General features: G+C 34.9%; 1 protein-coding gene across 7 annotated transcripts in view; it reads left to right on the forward strand.

Moving 5' to 3' along the window:
• Window positions 1–21,977, forward strand: part of LOC136415726 (band 7 protein AGAP004871-like) — a 67,713-nt gene that overhangs the window by 25,571 nt on the left and 20,165 nt on the right. For all 7 annotated transcript variants that reach the window (XM_066400488.1, XM_066400485.1, XM_066400489.1 and 4 more), the window contains 2 exons: window positions 10,266–10,372; window positions 17,550–17,622. In XM_066400488.1, the coding sequence (XP_066256585.1) occupies window positions 10,266–10,372; window positions 17,550–17,622 (180 nt within the window). The remainder of the gene's footprint in view (window positions 1–10,265; window positions 10,373–17,549; window positions 17,623–21,977) is intronic.

The following is a 21,977-nucleotide window of genomic DNA, read 5'->3' on the forward strand; positions in this document are numbered from 1 at the left end:
GAATCTGGTAAGGTTCAATCATATCATTCATGATATTTTGACCTATCATGGAGAAAGATTTAATGCTCAATTTATGTAGTAACGAATGCAACAATCTGAGGGTGATAGAGTGTCATTAGCTAACGAGTTATCTACATGTTGTGTATTGTGCAGAAAAAGTTTAGCTTTTAATTAACGTAGTAAGTTATGCAACATAATATGTTGGAAGCATTTTAAGAGTGGTTCTCCTCGTTAAGCGGCTCCCAGAAATTTTATTTATATTAACTTCATTGAATATGTGAATTTCACGTATGATGTGGAGGAAGAAATTTCGTTTCAAGCCATGTAGCAAGATATGTAGAGTATACGTAGGAGTTGTCATGACAACACCTACGAGCTTACAGAACTTCGAATGAACTCAGGTCTGTTGATGGATCGTGTTGGAAATTTTTTACGCTTTAGGGGAAAATTCACAACTGTAATTCATAGGTAAACCTAATTTACGTGGCAAACAATGTGGAAGATATGGAGAATATTTTGTTTCAACTACACTTATTTGCGAAGGATGACTATGATAAATTCGAATGCGGTTCTGTACTTCCTTTTGGTGGATTAAACTTAGGGAATAGATCTAAAGCGTTTGAAAAATTAAATTTCTAACTCTAATATCAGACCATCATTACAACCCTAGTTTTCATCCTTTTGCCATATAAATATGCTTCTGTGCTCCGAAATAGAAGTTTGCAGCTATTTGCCCTCATCTCGGTTTTAAGGCTCGCTTATCCCGAAAGTTCCGGACTTGAGCGAACAAATGCAGTTCGCTAATTAAGATTTAATTGAATTTTCCAATCTAATGAAGCATTAGCTCTAAATATTCGGCCCGAAACTGTGGAACTTTCGCCATCCAAATTAAGACCAAGCTTTATAGGATAAATTCACAGTGTGAAGCAACTTGTCATGAAATTCTATGCACAAAACCAAGTGAATTCTATATGAAAACTCGGATCCATGCGGAGTAGTTAGAGAGAAACTTTTTCATTTTGAAGAGTTTATTTGGCTTTAAAAATATTTTCCCCTTCGTTGGCCTCGCTGGGGCGGTTTGTTAAAGTTTAAATTGGTTTCAGGTAGGGGAACGGGGATTTAGTTTAATGGCCTGCATGAGAAAAGTTAATCCGGTTAATTTATTACATCGCAGTCAAATGTGACTGAAAAGAATAAATCTGCTACCGCAAAGAGATAGCGGTGAGGCCAAGTGAATCAAACTGTAAGACACTTGAGAATCTCATGGTAATTAATAATGGTTGGAAGTGGAAAATTCTATAAATTTATTGCATCTGCAGTACAATTATTATTATGTCACTCCAGAAGCACGAAGTTCTGGAATCGAAATGACTATTGAGTAAACAAGAAGGTTGTCGCTGCAATAAATAATCACAGAAACTTCTGAGGACTTCAATAAACCGATTTCGAATGAAACCTCAGAGTTTCAGACCGTCTTTAATCAGAGGAGTTTTGTGTTGCGAAACTGGGAAAATGAGTTTAGAATTTTCATTTTAGAATTATTCATTTGTAGAGGAATGCATTTTAGATTGAAATTAAAATACTGTTTAAAATTCGAAACGTATAAATGAAAATTTAATTTTTCTTATTAATTTCAGATTCATGGATGTGGAAAACTCATAGGGTTTTAAATAACGCTTTTTAATTTAAATTGCAATTAGATTTTAGTTCAGATTGGCTCAGGTGTATTTTCGTTCTTTGAGTATCATACGTTAATATAAATTCCAGACATATAACATTGCCTATTTGGAGGACGGGAAATGCGAGTTTACACATTTGAAATTTTTAATTCGATCGTTGAAGAAATTATTATCAATCCAAATTTATGGTAATTGTTTCATAGAAGAAGCTGTAATTGGGACAAAAAAGAATTTTCAACTCTTAAACTACCTACATGCTTTATATGAGATTCTAACGCCTCAGTGGAGAGCCAATGCTTCTTCCCAGTCCATAAACACATTCTAGTATAGCAATTTAAATACTTACTACTACTTACCACTTTACACTTCAAAATGTCCACTATAAGTGTTCAAGAAATAGGATTGTATCACATGCGGAATCATCACGGCACCTTTATAGAAGGAACTAATGTTAAAACGACGAGTTTCCATAATTTCTCTTCCCTCAACTATAAGTTTTATTACGGTTCCCTTTCATGCTTTCCTCCATATGTATTAGGATTTTTACTATGATCGTTTAAAAAACCAGACCGTATCAACGCCAGATTTATGACAACACACTTTTGATGACACGACGGTTTAAAACTGTAAAATTCTGATTCCTACGGATGAAAATTCAGATGTCTCAGTATTGTTTCCTGAGAGCTGTAAGCCATAAAACTACCTATTGTTCTTCCGTATGGAAATTTTAAAGCTTAAAAAAGATGTAGCTATCCGAATCTTAGTACGAGGGCCACAGTATTGGTAACTAGAACTATGCGAGAATGTTATGCATGAATTCACCATCTTAGTATGCGTAACACTCGAAACCATCCATCACCCACTCTTATCAGTTTGCACACATCTATTGAATGTTGACTTTTATGCAGCATGATCGCCTTTCGTGATTAATGAAGGCACATTGATCCCACTTTGCTCAACCCTTAACTGTTTCCATAAAAAAGATACCCCTTTAAGATCATGGCAGAGCTAAAACAGTTCTCTAAGGACGGATTATCCTTCCTCGTAATCTATAATTAATTCTGCAAGTTGATAAGCCTGCCTAAAGGATAGCATCAGACCATTCTCGTGGCTGTTAACATACATTTTTAAAACTCCGTTATTTTCTAAAAGTTTCCATATAGTCGACATGTGATCTATTTGGTCCATAAAAACGGAGTTTCACTACTACATCCCGGCGTAAATCCGGAAAGACATGGGCTATGAATTATGAACGAACACTTCGCTCATGTATTCAGGATATTTCCCGCATACGATTCTTTCGACGTTTGCATGCCACATTTTATAGTTCCCCTATAAAAATTTGGGCCACATGGTGCACATAAAATTTGTGGCATTTGCTCTTTTGGGGAATTCGCAAATTCACTTGTTTAGAAACTGTTGATGCCACCAAAACAACCCGCGTGAGTCGCGTTATAACTGCCATTACGGGAATTGTGCGTATGCTGAATGCGAATATCCTTTGAATTGCTAATGCTTCAATATAGATATTTTATTTGAAAAGCTTGAAATAAATCGAGGCCATTATGCAAATCGATAATCAATGTGGTCCTAAATTCTCCAGAATTTATCTCCACACACACAGAACACCTTCTGGGGGGATGCGGATAAAAATAGTACACTCTTTGTATACTGTGTAGTCTGCAGGACATCCACTTTATAATATTTCTGAGGCACAAAGAAAAAACACCATCAAAGACTCTCCTTGAAAATGTCTGATACAGTGATTCCTTTTATTCTTGTTTGAATCGTTTTCTTATGACAGTCATCCTGGAAATCTATGTTGAGCCTGAGGCAATGCAGGCTTTCGAAGTTTAAATCGTATTTCTATTGGGAGATGGTTTCTAATTAGCTTTCTACAGAAAGAAAAACAAAAAGATTCAGCGGTTTAGACGAATTTGTTTTGAGATCTTTGTTTGTTCATGGATTTTGTGCATCAGGTGTAGAATTCGTTTAGTTTAATTTTTTGGGATTATCCGTATAAAATTTTAGCCTTAAGACGCTTATTCTTTACGAGAGAACTTCAAGCGTTGCAGTCTTTGGAAGCTTAAATTGCGTTCCTAATGAAAGATGGTTTTTAATTAGGATTCTGCTGGAAAACAATTAGGTTTTTGGTTAAGGCGAATTTATTAAGAGATATTTGCTTCGTCGTTGACAGTTTGAACCAGGCGCAAAATTCGATTTATCTTAATTTTTAATTTAACTGAAGTTTGCAGGAAGTTTAAAGTGTAAAGTGACATTTATTCGTTCCGGAACATTGTAGTATGCAAATAGCCAGCGATTAAATGCTACGCAAAGTTCCGCATGCACCTCAACTTCCGCTAACTACGTTTAATATCTGGAACACTACTGTTTTAACTATAAACACGGTGTTCCGGAAACGATCCAGTTTACAGCTAATTTCTCGGAAACCTCGCTTTAATTGAATATGCCGCAAGACACTGTCAACAAACTTCGAAATTCCATTACTTCTTATGTTTTAGTTTGAGATAAGTGACAGCTTTCACCCCAAAGTTTCAATATTGTGTCTGACCTAAGCTTGAGGCAATTTTCTAAAAAAAATCGCCCAGAATAATGAATTCTAGCTGCAATGAAATCTGCGTCACCCTTAATGTATGAGTTCTTTCTTTTATTAAATGCCACGTTCAAGTGAAAAGCTCTCCTTTATTTCGCTTAACTACCTATAAATTATCTAATATCTTAAAAGCCTTAACCAGATTAAATGGGGAGAATCTAGTGCAAAATTACACGCCTTCGGATTCTGAGGTGTAATAACAACGCTTGGGCTTTAATGTAGATTAGAGTGTGAAGCAGACAATATATTTTAATGAATATCTCCAAAGCTCTTAATCGGAAATGTCTAAATATCAAAGCTTTAATGTGTGTTTCGCCATTTGAAGTTTAATATTGCTCTAAAGGACGTGCCGGGGAAACAGTGGCATCTATTGGGATGAAGAGAAACTTTACATCTAGAGAGGCTTTTAGTAGAGGATACTAATACTATGGTCCAGGAACTCTTTTACTGTGCAGCTCTTACCTGAATTTAATGACTTAGGTAGGTTTAGTAGTGGCTTTAATGCTAGAAGAAGGGGATTAAATCAAAATTTAGTTACTTTCGAATCCAACATTTTATCTTTGAAAGCTGATATGTTTGAATTTAATTCCATTAGACTTGTTGGGTGCATTTAAAAAGGGATAAAAAGAAACGCATAAAATCTAAAGAGTTTAGCTACATCTCTGACCTTTGCCTAGTTTTTAGATCGTAAACACTCTGTTCATGAAAAATGAGATTTTCGAGTTTGTTTTTAGAATGTCAGAATCGTACTGAACGAACTTCCGAAAAGGTAAAAACTTAGCGGAAACAGGGGTGTAAGCTAGAAATTTTAAACTTTCATAAATCTTCTCATCAAGCTGAGTGAGAATCGATAGAAAAACTGATCACTTAGAAAATCCATAGTGCTTCTTAAAACCGTCTTCGATTTTGGGCTAGTTTTAAGGAGCAAATACTGCAGTTGGGATATTCATATCTTATCTTCCAATAGGGATGAAGTAACTTTCATAGTCTTCTAAAAAATTTTACTACGAATACGTGTTATCCTTTAGGGAGATTAAGGCTTGGATTTTCAGAACTTCCCACAATTTGGTCCATTGCGGATATTTTAACCTCTTTAAGTACCAAGATTTTTTTGCTTCTTTTTTCTTTTCAAACCATAAACTATCAAGAGATTTCATAGATAATCCAGTTCCAGAATTTCCCGAGCTGCTACTCCTTGCAACATAAGGCGAGGCACCTTCTGCTCCCATAAAATCATATTTCAAACTCAGTTTTATGACCCTCAAAATTGGTTTAAATGGAGCAAATATTTCAAAGAGCAAGGAAGTAATTAAAGGTTAAGCATGATATTACATTTCAAATTAAGATAGCACATTGTGCTATCATTTGTACATAACATGAAATTCTGTTTTCCAATGTCAAGTTGATTGATTTACGTGAGTGTGTAATAGCAGGGAAGAAAATTGATGGATACATCCCTTAATATACTATGAAAAATTTTTTTAACAACATATGCCCCTTAATAGCACATTGTGCTATAAAACCCTCGTCGTAAAAGCATGGCCCCAGAGTAATAACTATGAGGCAATCAAGGGGAAAAATGGAATTTGTTCTTTATTAGTTTTAGCCTTTTAATTAAAACTTCATTAATAGACCACACGCTTCAAGAGCTTTGATTCATTATCCTAAATATGGCAATCTCGTCGTGAAGACTGAGATCGAATTCATAATACATCAACCGCAAAGGAAAATGGCAAAGTTTCTTTTTCAAACACGTTCGGTTTTCATTATTCTTCCCTCCACATTTATAAAAGTTTAGACGTTATCTTTCAGGCACTTTTAACAGCGAAATCGGGTGACAAGTGCATTGTCGGTGCACGTGACACTAATATTTTATGGTATGAAGAATCAATTGCCATGGGAATGAATCTCCACGAAAGGCACACTCGAGGATTTTAAAACGATTTGAGGGAGTAAATGCGCTTATTTGTTGAGAGCTGGAAGTGTCTTGCAGAAAATAAATGTCAATTTAACTGAAGTGCCAGGCAGGAATTGTTATGAGGAAATTGTGCAATGTTGCAGGAGTTTTCAGGAAAATTTACTTTTGTCCAAACACAAAAAGTTTGGCAGGATTTATTAGTTTTTCACTTCACATAAATCCTTCATGCTAGGTTCTAGCGAGATTGGAATGTAATTTCAAGTTTTTCCCAGGTTCCGTTTTGGGAGAATTTTTCAAACGATTTTCAGGCCTTTATAGATTTATGAATTATTAAATTTCCTCTGATTATATTTTACGAAATATTGCAATAATGACCGCAATTGAGAAGAGAGAGTTTTCCAAAAATTTTCACAACACCCACAACTTACTGTCTTGCTATCTATCTATTTTTCTTTCTTTATCACCCCCCTCGCTTTAACATTTCTCCCATAACTCCTTTAAGTCAATAATGTTACGCTTCCTTTAGTATTCTGTGTAAATATATCTTTATATTTACTCGGGTTCTACTTCCCTATCAGAGCTACATTCAGGCATTTTTTTGTTACTTGTCCGGATTTCTTTGAATATGAATAATTTCCTTCTTACGCCAAGTTTCTTGTGAATTTCCTCACATTCGTCACATTTTTGATACGGGGAATTATAGAAATGAAAAAAGGTTAATCTTTCAATAACATTCCCTTATTCTCATTTTTTTCCTTTTTTAGTCTCTTTCTCTCGTTTCAGTACAATGTGTACTTTTTCTTTTTCCCCATGATTTCCAGCTCCCTAATCGCTCTCACCATTCTCTCCTTCTTTCGCTCTCTCTCTCTTTCTCTTTTTCCTTCATTTGAATATCAGCTTTACTCTCACAATCTTGTTTTAATTTTTTCTATCGCTTCTCTCATGATATGCTTGCCCTAATCTTCAACTCTTTATCATATTCCTATATATTCCCACATGTACATAAATAATATGCAAAACCCTCTTGAATCGCCTTTAATATTTAATCCAAGCAATGGAAAAGCTAATACAATGGTTGTCTGAAAGATTTATGTTACATGTCTAGCCCTATTAGGTATTTAGCTCAAAGTAGCATATCTCATAACAAATGATGAACTAAGATTATTGCGTTAGCACTAACTTTCGTAACATTCTGTAACGAATCCCCCCCGTGTAACATAAGAAACTTGACTTGAGTTTACTTGAATGTCAACAAGACAAACTTTCAGTTACAATTTTCCCCGCATTATTGTCTCCAAGTTTGAAAAGTTTTTAGTGGAAATAATAGTTATTCCAGGCAGGTTCTCTCTTCTAGGTAGTTCTAATCGGATATTTTCATTACGGTGGTTTAGCTAACTGCAAAATATAAATTTCAAGGATTTCTAAATCTTTTTGCTGTCGCAGAAACTTTTAAATGTATATTTCAATTTCACAAAGTGAATCATGTCTTTAAGGCAATAGAAATGAATTTTTTCATTACATTTGTACATTCCAAAGCACCTAATGAAAGGACTTTAACTTTTAATACTCTTCGAATGTCTTCCCGAGGCCAAACCAGAGTCTGATGAAAGCAGGTATTTAAACCGGATTCACTGAAAAGTTGCCTTTCCATGAAATTCATTTATTTCCTTTCATGGATTCGGGCGTCATTTTCTCGTTTTGGCAATTTAAATTAATCTTCGTTATGAATAAACGTGGCAGAAGATGATCTATTGCCTTTGAGACGTCTTGAAAACTCAAATCAATTATTACTCTGTTAAATTTGCTTATTTGCCATGGCTGGGATAAGTCAGCTTCGAGGCATTCAATTATGTTAATCCAAAGCACTTGTGAAAATTAGTCGCGTATGAAAACTAAAGCTTAGATCCCGCAGGCAAGCGCAACAAAGCAAGCATCAAAGTTTTTCAATTTTGCAACATTTTTGCGGATCAGGTATGCTTTCTCATAAATGTATATATTGCGAGGAGTAGGTACTTCACAGGATTATAGTCAGCAGAAACATTAATACTTTCAAAAAGTTTTTAAATTACGAAAATTAAGAAGTAAAAACATGTTGTGAACCTGAACTAAAACTTGTTCATTGAAAGTGTTGCACATTTTGCTAAACTTTCAGTTGAACTTTCTTTATTTGGGGACGAATTTTAGTGTTAATGTTTCTAGGATTTCCCGAAAACGTATACTCTGCCATATTTTGTGTATGGCTTGCAGTTTCACAAATCTTCAAAAATGAGTTTTTCTAAAAATATTATTTTCACAAAACGACAAAAAAGTTAAAAAACAAATAGCAACATTTTTTTAACATAAATAATGTAGGTAAAAAGGGAATAAATATGATTTGGGTTCGTGTTGGCATATGCACGATATTTATTGTATAAAACGAACTTTCCATTTGAACTGTTTTGGTTTGGCGCTCTTCATTTCTAACCACAGAATTCGTATTCAATCAACCCTTAATGAGGAATTTTATAGTGTTGTTGAACGGAATGATATTCCTACGTTACTGAAATAATTCAAGTTTCTTCTGGTTTTTATGTGTTTTCGTTGAACTTGGCAAACACCCTAAGTATGTCGTGCCGAAAAAACTTACCTAATAATCCGAAAACGCTGATGGCATATTATTAGCAAAAAAATTTCGTTTCAGCATTAAAATCCTTTCCATAGAAAATCTGTTTCTTTGATATCACATCTCTCTTTTCAAAAACGACTTACGGTCTAAAAATCCAATCGGAAAGCATCATTTAAGATGAATGGGAAAAAGATAAATTCCCAACTATCTTGACTAATATTGAATTCTTTGGGGGGATTTTAATAATTCAATACTATGTACTTTTGCGAAAGCTTCGAATTTGTTGTGGCAAATTGTTATTCGGACATATTTATATCTTTAGAGAGGAACGAATTGCTGAGAATGACTCTTTTATTGCGAAGCAGTGTTTGTTGTTCTATGTGAAGGGAAAGGAATAAAATTAGTTGTTTAAGGCCGTATCTGCTGATTGAATTCGCATTTTGTTAGAGTGGCTGAACTGAAAGTCGGAATTATCAAAGCTTTAAGGACTTACAAGCTATATTGAATACAAAGCAACAGCAAAAAAATCCATTCGTTCAATTTGAGAACTCCCAGCCTCGATCGCTTTACATAATAAGGCAGTCTTGCTCATTTTAAGAATTTTATATATTATTTAATTCTAAACTGTTGGGATTTTTATTGTTATGAAGTGACATTATTATTAACTGACTATTTCTGTTGTGTCGTGAACTTAAATTCCTTGTGCTATCAAATTTAAAAGAAATTTAAAACCTACAACCGAAGCCTGGATGTTAATGCTTGTCCTCGTATTTCACCCACCAGCTGCTCTTGAATACGAAACAATTTAATGCTATTATACCGAGGAAAAGGCTATTTGTTCAAGAGTTGCCTTTCAAATGCAAACTGCGAGTAACACAAAACAAAGAAAGTGTATTTCCCACCGACAGCTATATCGTTTATCAACCGATGTGCTAACCTAAACAGAAATAAAAGAAACGCGAAGTATGCTCAAGTTTCCCATCCAAAGGACCGAATTTTATAGATTTATTTTGCTTTTAGCACCTTCTCCAAGAGAAATTCTCCTAATGATCAAGTCTTTGTGTTCTGTCTTATGTTCGACAATAGAAACAAATAGAGAAGTGTTTATTGTTCCCTCTCCGGCTCTCACATATCGGGAAATATTAAATCAAGGATCAAGCGAAACTGAAAATTCTAGACACTTAACTAGCGAAAGCAGTGCTGCGGATAATATAATATACGGGAAGCATACAAAGGATCTTTCAGTTGAGATAACAAATAGTGATTTCTTTCATCCTTGGGAATAGAAGATCGAATAAATTATAGTATAACTCTATTTACTCACTAAAATTTTGAGCAATAAAATATATAAAGAAAATTAGTATTCTCGTTTCATTCATCTACCTGCAGAATAAAGTGAGGTAATATAATTGCTAAGAGAAATAACTTTAAATTATATTTTCTTTTCAGCTGAACAAGTAGTGGAAGAGAACCGGACATGCGGGAAAATCCTGACAGCCCTCTCATGGGTCCTCGTCGTCCTCACCATGCCCTTCTCTCTCTTCGTGTGCTTCAAGGTAAGCGTTGGTATTTATTTTACGAACTGGAAAAACCCTTATCTCAACCCTGATCAGGCATTAAATTAAAGTATACTTCATCACCCCAATCTATCATCTCAATGAATTCGTTTCATGACGTCCTCATCAGCCAATTTCGCTAAACAACCCCTCATTCACAGCAAGAAGTGTTTGCGTCAGCATAGCGAATAATAAGGCCGAGTTTACATTTCAGCAGAAATATTTGCAGGAATATAATGCTGGGACTGGAATGATAATACGGGTGGGAATTGTTATGAGAATTGGAGAGAGGTTTTGTTTTGGGTGACGTTGTTGATGGGGCGTATGTTTGGCTAAGCTGCTGATGAGGATGTTTGGGTAATTAAGAGAGTTCTGTGTATATACCCAAAATCTAAAAAGGTTAATTGTGACATTAGTGTTAAGTGCCCTCATTGACGCGTACTTTGGAGAAACATATAGGGATGTGAAAATTCCATCGCCACTCAATTTAAATGTACTCGAAAACAACACATTTCCTTCTTGATTAACCCGCTTTTAGTTTTTTTTCCTTTTCAGTTGCATTTCCAGTGAGTGTAGAGCTACAACATTTCTGCGCTAAAGCCATCAAGAGAGCCAAAATTAGTTCTGGCACCTGCTAATTAGAATAAAAAAACATACATTTTGCTTTAATGTCACACTTTTTTTATTTAGTCATAACGTGCACAACATGCCAGCAGAAATGACGATTTAATTCTGCTGGCATTTGGTCGAACAGCGGTTGTTAATAACGAGCCATCCGGGATTTTCCCCTTTTTCATTTCAGCTACTCAAGCTGCGTCAATACGTATAAGCCTCAATCCAGGTTTCTCCATTTTCCTCTTCTTACCCATTTGGATGGTACAATAATGAAGGGGATCAATTTGGATTGTACAGCTGTTGTGACCGAATTTTGAAATGCTAATACCTATCAAGATGAACGAAACTTATTTGTTTAGTGAGTTTTGGGAAGGCTTGTTTCAGTTAAAATACTAATAAAACAGGATTTGTTGCCGGTACGGAAATAAACATTGTGAATCCTTGGCTCTCGTTTGCATATTTTTAATTAAACTTGGATAAAATATGCAAATCAAAATACGTGGTTGTAGTTTACTGCCTAGGAATTTGGGGACAAAATATTTAAGTTTCGGTCTTTATATTTTACTGAAATTGCTCCTATGTAGTGTTGTTTTTGTGTCTTTTTTAACATAGAAAATATTTTGGAATGTATGCAGCTTATCCTGCATAAATTATTCCAATCTTTGTTGTGAAAAAGTGAAAAATTTTGCTCTTGGACCGCAGAATTAGTATTTTATGTCCTAATCTAGGCTATGTGATACAATATTAGTTTTTGTGCTAAAAAAAATCATAAAGCCACTCCCATTTAGATAAAATAGAATTCGGGTTAACCAGAAAATGTTAATGAATAAAATATTTACATTATTCCTACGACTTGGACAATATTCTCCTAACACGTCAAAATTCACAAAACAATTATTACTACAAGTGCATCATTATTAAAACTAATTAGCGCTTTTAAGCGTCAAAAACGCATATGCAATAAAAAACCAAACATGTAGAATTAGAGTGAATAAATAACCAAAATTGCCCCAACAGCTTTTACACATTGCTATAGAAGACTCCGAAGAAATGAATATTTGAGGAAAGACATTAAGATTAAGTTCAAGGAAATTCAGTTCCAGGGTTGCAATGCTGATAGCATTATTCTCAGGAGACGCTAGAAATATTTTTTATTTAATTTTTTGTTGGAAGAACGCGTTTCTAGCACACATCATTTCTAATTCGTGATATTCTTGTTTGGACTTAATTATAAGTTATTAAAATTTGTCTTATTAATTTGCCAAAATAAGCTTCTTTGAACAAATCTTAATGGATTTTCTGAAGAGTCCCAAAACTATTTTTTTCTTTTCTAAAAGATAATAATCTTTGGCTTTCAGGTGATTACAAAAAACATTTGGCTCAGTTATCAATATTGTTGTCCAGGTACGAAACCTCTCACAAAATGAAAACTAACAATAAATTGCTGTAGCTGTAAAGTTTCCAGCACAACAAAGTTTCCTAACACTTACGCCCTGGCTTTGCCTCATTTGCTTCGAAAAAGGCATTCATAACATAAACGAACCTCTTTCCTGCTAGATGATATCAAAGGGAAATTCTTCAAAAAATAAAAATGGAAAATCATTATTCTTTCTGGAGGGTTTCCGGCAACAGACGCTGGCAAGCGAGTTAAACGATGAAATGTTCATTTAAAGTAACGCGAGACTAATCCAAATTACATTTTCTTAAATCGCGTCGTTGCATTAAGGAAAGCGGATTGAATAGCAGCTTAGCTAAAATAGTTTTGAAAAACGAAAATTTCATTAAGATTTTGAAATGAGATTACGATGTAGGAGGAAAACGCAAAAGCATTAATGAGGGGATATCTAATATGAAAATATTTCATAAGGATTGTAATGGTACCGCTACACTCTGATGCCTTGACTGTTAATATTGGAGCCCAGAAGCGAAATTTGGACACTAACACGACAAGGCATCCTTTTTGAGGCTTCATAATAATTTCATCAATTCTCCGGTCGAGAAACTGCATTGCTCAATTGGATTTTCCCAAAGCATCAAATCTTTCAGAAGTGGAGCTTTCCACTAAATTCAACTTTACCGTACATAAATTAAACAGAAATTCTGAGCATTTTCAGCTTGCGGTTCGGATTCCAGAAGCAGAAGGCCGATGCACACTCGCCGCCATAAAACCATATGCGGTTAGCCATGAGCTTCATCCAGATAGACGCAGTTCAGATAAATTAATGGAGGAAGTTTTAACCTTTTTGCCTGCGCTTTTATAATCGAATTTGTCTGCCGAACAACAGTCTTTGTAACTACATTCTTAAATGGGAGGGAGAGCTGCATTATCTCCCGAAGCATTTTCTTCATTTCTTTTGCCGTTGTCGACGTTTAAAAGGCAATTCCCTCGGAAGTTGAACAGGTTGAATTGCAGTTTTTTTTAACTGAATCATTGTTTCCGGATAAAGTGCATTATTCGCTTCGAATCCACTCTAGCGGAATCAATTGTTTCGGGATTTCTGCAAAACAATAAACCGCCGCCAGAGGAAATATGTTAAATCTGCCTTATTCCCATGGGCTGTCATAATATGCCGAAAGTGTTCCAGGGATTATAGGGATGGGTTTCGAATAACAAAAGGCAATAAGCCGTTTGCGTGTTGCTTGTTCCCATTGAAGCCGGTGCGGATTGGAAGAGAAAACAGAGGTTTAATGAATGGTGCTGTAATTAAAAGCTCAGAAAGGCCTAATTTTTGCCAAAAGAAATGTTTGGATGTTTTCTAGCTAGATAATTTATTACATATAATATGACATGAACTTACGGAGGATTTCAGAGGGAATTATATTCAGCGGAGATTAAAGCATAAGTCAGCGAACAGGTTATTTCAGATTAGCTTAGGCGTTACACCTACATCAAACAATACCAATAATTAGTAGTTACAAGGCTGTCTTAACAGGAAGGTAAACCGATCTCAGATCGTCAGAGACAGTCGCAAATATCCGCAGTATGTTAATTAGGCGAATTTCGGGAAAGGCGATCCTGGAACGAGCTTGATTGTGATTATCATCTGCCTACAAATGAGAGACATTTGGAGGTTTAAGGTATTCCGAAGGAGCATATAATTGTTGAAGTTTCACGTCACATGTGGAAGTATTCCTTTCTCCTTAGTTTTTGTAAGAATTTGGTGCGAAACATACAAGGGAAGATAATACCAGAAGGAATTATGAATAACCATGTTTACTGAAAATATGTGGTTCATTAAGGAAGGACCTCAGTTAATTTGCTGACATTTTTATCTGGATGATACTAGATCTTGTGCTAAAGAATTCCCGAAGAGGATAAGTTAAGCTTACACTTCAATTATACCGACGAAGATCTGAAACCATGATGGTGATTGAATTATTTTGTCTTTAGATAATCCAAAAATCACAATATTTTACGGTCAGGTCTCAATGACACGAACATCAAATACAAGTGTTGTGATCCAGGAACCCAACATTTTACTTAAACTCATTGCGGATTCGAATTTATTCGATTCAACAATCAAGATACCAATTTCGAAGGAATTGGAGAGATTAAATTCTAAGGAACAGCTAAACCTGGAGATTTTTATTATTTGTACGTGAAAGGTATCACGAGGCTCGCGTAGGTAATTTCAGAATTTTATCAAATATGCCCCAGAAGTCTTGGTCTTGAAGTTTTAAAATTTTTTGTAAAACGTTATAAACGATATCAACTGTGTGTCCCTGGAACTGCCTTTTCCTAAACTCCACAAAAAGAAATATTTTAGTAACAGGTTTACCAGACATGGTCGATTGAATAGGGATGGAAGTAAATATTGTTCCGAGATTACACAATTGGTAATACGATGAGGAAAATTTAAGAGTTTGGTAAACCGGCGTGCTGTGATAAAAACGGATTTAACCCTAGAGGGATTATTAATAATATCGTAGAGTTTCAGGGTTGTACAGTTTATGTAGGGGGTAAAATTTGTTGGAGAAATTGGCACATAATTCCAATTTTGTTGCCCTGGAATTAAGTGATCGTGAACTGACCCAAAAACAGAAATTTTTGCAGGAAAGCTCACTAAATGGGACGATTAGGGGGAAATGGAAATCAATATTATTTTAGGGACACAAAGCTTCTGACACAAACATTCCGAGGAAAAATTTATACCAAAGAATCTGCTGCACGAAGATTCTTAAAGGGTAAAAGGTTAAATTGTTTTTCCTTAAAAACTACATATGGTTCTACGCGCAATTACGCTTTCAAACAATTAATCCGATATTTCTGGGCCAAGTCCACAATATCAATAATACAGGAAAAAAATAACAAACTAACACGTGTTTACAAGAACTTTTCAAAGCGACTAATAACTAATTCCACAAGTCTTTAACTATCGGAGAACTTCATACTTCTTAAACTATTCAAGGAGCAATTTAAAACTGGATCCTGGCAAGCTCGTGCAGGTATATTGCCAGAACTTGAGCTATAAATTTTGGTTTTTCCAAGGAAACTGCTACATATTGCCACAAAACGCTTTGTGGGATGGCCGTTATTAAACCGATGGTTAGTCGTAACCGTGCTGGAATATCCAGTGTGTATTTCACAAGGTTATTCTAACAGAAAATGTTTTGAGAGGTGGATTTTGTTGGAGATTTTTAGAGATTGTTTATGGTTATTAAGTTCCTAAATGAGCATTGGAATTCGGGAGATTGGGCAGAGGTTCCTGAGAACTATATTTTGGGAAATAATGAGAAAATTCTTAGCCTTAATTTCTCTTTAGGTATGAATCCCAATAGAAATGTTAAAATCTTATGTTCTATAATTCAGGATTCAAATGAATTCGTGGAAAACAGCTATTATTGTGAAGCAGTGCCAAAAATACGAATGCATAAGCATATCCAAGAAAACTTTCATTAATCATCAAAATCCGAGTATTGGGCCAATATTTTACGTCTACCCGAACACATATCCGGAATTTATACGATCGCTCATGCTTGTAATCTCATCCAGATCTATCAGTTGCGGCCATACAAATCTATCGATAGATTAATAGCATAAAACTATTGCTACTCGGTGCCAAATGTGTGCTCTCTTTCGAAGATTAAAACCGGAATTGATTTTAGCAGGTCCGAAGTCGAAGATCGAAAGATAAATGAGGATTTGTCCCTTTTTTGCTCCACAAGGAATCCTTAACCTTTCCTGGACTCTGGTGAGAAGCCATTTATATCTTGTTTGCGAGAAAGGGGCCTACTTAAAAACTTGTTTGTATGGGTCTAGTATGTTTTTGTCGATCTTTCTCCTACAAGTTTTAACCTATTGTTGCCTGGATTTGAAGATTGCAAAGGATTTTTTTGTGGGGAATGTGTGGCACGAACATTTATTAAAGTTAAACGCCGTCAGGATACATATTTTTCTCTTGGCTGTTGCTCATTTTAAGTTTTTCGTAATGGATTCAACATGAATATTCATTTGGAATGTAAAAGCAGCTTGACGAATGTTAGATTTTTGTGCTCGTCAGGGACATAACAAGTTTTCTGGGAAACTGTTGCAAGTTGATAAGATTCTTCCACGAGCATTCAAGTCTTAAATGGAATAAATTCCCCTTTAATGCTTATAAGGCTTAAAATTGTACTTTGTCGTGTCTGTTATTAAAAACGCTCTCATTTAAATGTAGTTTTCGACGCAATTTCATAACGAAATCCCCTTTTCAAACGTGATGTTTTCCCTGCTTAAATCTAGCACCTACTTTCACATCGCTTGAAAAGCCAAAAGTTTCGGGAGACATCCCTGTTTGAACATTAGTAAATGGTTCCAGAAGTTACCATATTTTAATACTCATGAATTGCAGTTTGTTTTCGTACGAAGGAAAAGAGCGTGTTTGCGTTTTGAAGGTAGAATGAAATGGAAATGTAGGGTAAATTAAAGAAACTAAATAAACCCTTATTATTTGTAATGTAATACAGTTTCGGACTCGTCAATGTTAGTGCTCGTTTTCCCCATGTTATGCTTTCAGGAGAGAGTGGAAAGTTAATATTTATTTAATTTCCTTCCCAACGGCGAAAATCCAACAAGTTACATTTTCGAAGGAAAATAAACTGTTTTATTTTTCCTTCACTTCCCATGTTATTCTTTCCAAGTCATATAAGGCTTGTATAAAACATGTAATGAATATTTAAAAAGTTTTTATATTCAGGCGGCAGCATGCTGGGAAGACGTCAACAGTCGTTATTCCTAATTTTTTCACGTTTTATTTCCTTTTTTATTTTGTTACACTACACACACAGCTCAAACTGTGACATCTACTTTATCATTTTCCAGAGTATTCTACTAACCATTGTACACTAGCAACGAACCCATCAAATCGACTCTTTCTTCCTCGCAAAATCTTCATATTGTTCCATTTATGTTTTTCCCCCAGGTTACTATATTTATTTCCTCCAGCCACCCTTGATCGTCAATTTAAACAAGTTTTCCTATCTTCAATATACACTCTATGCAACCCTCAAATTATCTGATAATTCGGAATTAATCATCTGATTGCTGAGTGTTAAGCTTAACCCTATTTTTCCCGATTTCCAGGTCGTCCAAGAGTACGAAAGAGCAGTGATATTCCGCCTTGGACGCCTTCTCTCTGGAGGTGCTAAAGGACCCGGTAAGTGCTATCTACTGTCCTCAAAAGATAGATACCGATGGAATTAACTAAAACAATCCATAACGTTTTTGGTCCCAAAATACGTGTTTTAATTGACTTTCGAACCTCTGGAAAATAAATCATTTACAGCTATCTATAAAGCGTCAGACCAGTTTTGTTGGGCCCAAATAACAATTTCTCATCTGCAGTGCAAATATTGATGTTTCGCACAATAGTAAATGGTTATGTGAATTTAGATTCATCTCCATAACTCGCATAAAAGCGTGTACAAATAAAACTAGCGAAGTCAAGGTAGAAATTTCCAGGAGACACATGGCAGATACGTCATGAAGTTGTCCCTATATTTGAAATTCTCGCCTGGCAAACTGAATAGGAGATGTGTATTTGACTTCCTTTTATAAAACTCTGCTGACAGAGTATATTGAATATTGATAAACCGTCATGTCCTGGAGCCAAAGCAGAAGCTTCCATGGAAACACTGTAAGGCACTTTATAGGAAATACTCTGAAAGAAAAAACAATTTTCTGCTGGCAAATTGCCTTTGCCATCTATAACCAAAATTCTCAATAGCCTCAATTCCGCAGCACTTTCCCTTCGAATTTTCGAATTTTTCCGGTATACGTGTTACTATTTATTTTCCTAACACAGGCACTAACAACTGGAAAATAAATTATGCTGTTGAACTGGATATTTATGGCCAGAACCGTGGGTTTGTAGGGTTGGAAAAGGGCATGTATTTGTCTGCAAACGAAGAAAAAAGGGACGGAATTGTACTTGAAATATTGGAAAATGCCACGATGCGTTAGAAATGAAATAACTTTGCATTCCTGTCTTGTTAGCTTAAGAGGGTTGATTTACCCATTTGGACAGGAATAACAAACGTTTTTGACCCAAATGAGTAATACTACGACAGCTAGCTACCAGCTAGGATTATCCGAAATAAAATTCAGCAGCTTTTAGTATATTAGGCAAACACACATTAAAAACCTAATTCAACTCCTTAGTTACACCCCATTAAAGTTCTGCTTTACTACATTAACCGAAATCTACGATATGACAATTTACAACTTCCAGATAAGGACGTTTATTGTGTATTTGTTCCTGTTGACTTATCCCCACAATCGCATAATCCTCAGGGCTTTATAGTATGTCTCCACTATAGAGAATTAACACGTTCTCAAAGAAGATTCTTAAAACTTCCCCTGGTAATTTAAATACCTTTAAAAGCGTGTACAAGTAGTTCGCACGTATTATATAACGACCTTAGGTCCGAAGCCTTTAACATGGAATGAGAGCGAAGTTTGGAAACTTGGGTTAGGACCAAACGGTCCTCAAGAGAGTCTGAAAGTTTTCAGAGGTGTTTGCAAGTGGTAAACTAGACATATTAGATCAAGGAAGCGGTACTTTGATTGCTTTAGTAATTAGGATCTTAGCGAATTGGGTTGTTGAATGAAAAGTTTCTTGGGGGTGTCAGAAAGAGAGTTATGAGGAGGTAAAGTTTACGAATTGCCATATAATGAGGCGTGGTGGACTCTAAAGGTTTTGGTTTTGCTTCAGTGAATAGGTTTCTTATTCATTGAAGGCAAAAACAAGAGCTCGTTTAAACATTTAATATCTCTGAATGTAAATGAATAAACGAGTCCCATCAAAACCCGGATTATAGCTTTAGATTTGTTCTCTGTGAACAATAATTAGTAAAGCTTTTGATAAATTGCTAGATATGAGTCAGTATTGAATAAAAGAATTATTTTGAAATTATTTTAAATACGCAAATGTGCGAAATGCGAGAATAAATATAAAAAAGCCATCTCCAAAAGAAGTCTATTTACAGGGTCTCCTTAAAATTTAAAACATAAAAAAAATGTTAAAGTTGTCGCGTTGCCCCATATGGGAAGAAAGTTAACAATGTTTTCGACTTTGTGTCAGATCTGTGACAAATTAAAAGTATTAGATTTTCAATTTATGCATGCAAACCTTGTTTTGGCAGAGACAACTTTAGAAAGCTCATATTTTCGAAATTAGATGAAGCAGAGTACCGCAGTATAGCTCGACTCATACCTCTATCTTTACTCTATATGGAGAAAAGCTAACAAGGTTTTTGATTTGATTCCATGTAACCGCTTTGAATGCCGAGTCATTGCTCAATGCAAACAAATGTGGGCCAGATACGGACAATTTGTTCTATACGTTGGAGGCGGATTGTTGGATTTTTCTCTTATTTAAACTAAGCGAGTTAGAGCATCGCCTTAGGGCTTGGCTAATAACTATGTCAATGCTTTGTTGACAAAAACCGAAATTCATGTTATCATATTATGCTTGAAAATATGGTTAATACAGTGCCCATTTTGGGAAACTTATATCTGAGAAAAGAGACAAACTAGAGAACTGCACTAAAGTGGACCTATAAAGAGATATATAAAACTATCGTCGAGAAAACGACCCTCGAAGTAGAACGACACTATTTAATATCAGAGCTCCAGGTAAGCCAAGAAAACATGGTCAAGACTGGCGAATATATTTTTGGTTTCTAGTGACTTTTCAACATTTTCTAATATCATGCAGATTAAGGAAAGAAATTTTCTAATGTTCTTTTTCACAAAACACATTGAAATGTTCAAGTTAAAACACTTATGCACTACTCTAAAATATATTTCAAATTGTTATAAGTTACTTTCCCCAACAAAGGCCGACCTAATATCTCTCAATAACTCGTTGCCGTATTTAGAATTCATTTTCGAATAAGTGGGTACTAGTTTTTATTAAGCTCTAGTTAGGAAACAGCTCTAGATGCTAAGTGGTCCCTTTAGCCACATCAATATGATAAAGACAGTTTAAATATTGAAAAGGTTACATCTGTGGAACTAGATAGGTTAGAAATAATTTATGCTTGACTAAAGACTCTAATATTACCTCTATATGGGAAAATGTTTTTTTCAATTTGTTAGAGATACATATGTGACAGCTATAAATTCCAGGTCTTGTAAACTGATACTTATCTTTCGGTTTTCCTTGACTTCTTTCTATTCTTATATACAGTGTGCGACAACCAAATGGAATACATTCAATATTTGCATATTTCGACATATATGAAAGAAATATCGAATCACGTCAATTTTAGATTCTGAAATTATATTCTCTAACGTAAAAATTTCATGCCTAAATGTAACACCCTTTGCGTGACAATTGCAACCTCCAAATATTTAAATTGGAAGTATGGATTTGTGATGTCTCATTTGAAAGGTCTTTTGATTCTCTATTCAAAATTACCATAGATATAAACTTTATTTAAAAGCATAATAGAAAAAAAACAATTTCATGTAATTGACAAAATTCTCTACAACAAACTAAAAACTTATTAACTAATACCACTCCATTATTTGTAATGTAATAAAATAATAAAATAAATTAATCTCAATGTACCTCGATTCAACTTTTCCAAATCGATGAATAGGTAAACGAAGATCGCTAAAATGGCCAGCACGATCACCTGATCTTACTCTATTAGAGTTCTTCTTATGGGGTTATGCGAAAAGTGTGGTGTACAAAACTTAATCACGCGATCTAGTTAACTTAAAAAGAAGATAACATTTACGATTAGATTGGGTGCGTTTCAGATGTTGATTAATGTTAGAAGACATTGTCATTTACAGTTAGGGTACTACCAAGAGGTTCGAGGCACGCATCTTGAACATCTTATAGAAGATTGAGATTAATTTGTTTTATTGTTTTACTACGTTATCGATAACAATGTTAAGTTTTAAGTTTATTGAAGAGAATGTTGTCACGAAAATGAATTTATTTTTTTGTTTTATTGTTTGCAATAAAATTTTAAACCATAACAGTTTTGAATAGAGAATGAAAAGACCTTTTAATTGATGTATCACAAATCCATGCTTCCAACTTAAAAATTTGGGGGTTGCAATCGTCACGCAAAGGGTGTTAAATTTAGAGATGAAATTTTTACGTTATAGGACGTAATTTCAGAATCTAAAATTAACGTGTTTCGATGTTTTTTCACATGTGTCGAAATATGCAGATAATGAATTTATTCCATTTTGCTGTTCCACCCTGTATATGAAAAATCAATACATTTTTTGTTTCAGTATTTGCTATATAATAGATTTGAATCTAGCCATCATTTTAAGCAAAGAAATGTGAATCAGACTTGTTTATTCGTGGATTCGTGGTACCGAGATGTTGATTAGTCGTGGCCAAATTCTTGATACGTCTAGTTAGCAATGGACTGGATGCTTGCCAAGGACCACTCTGAGTTTGCGGTCTCAGAGACACTGTGTTCGTGCAAATGAAGGAAACAAAAACACTCTTTTAACTGGAACTAAGGCTTATTGTTCACC

This window comes from Euwallacea similis, chromosome 20, assembly GCF_039881205.1.
Source record: "Euwallacea similis isolate ESF13 chromosome 20, ESF131.1, whole genome shotgun sequence".
NCBI classification, from domain to species: Eukaryota; Metazoa; Arthropoda; class Insecta; order Coleoptera; family Curculionidae; genus Euwallacea; species Euwallacea similis.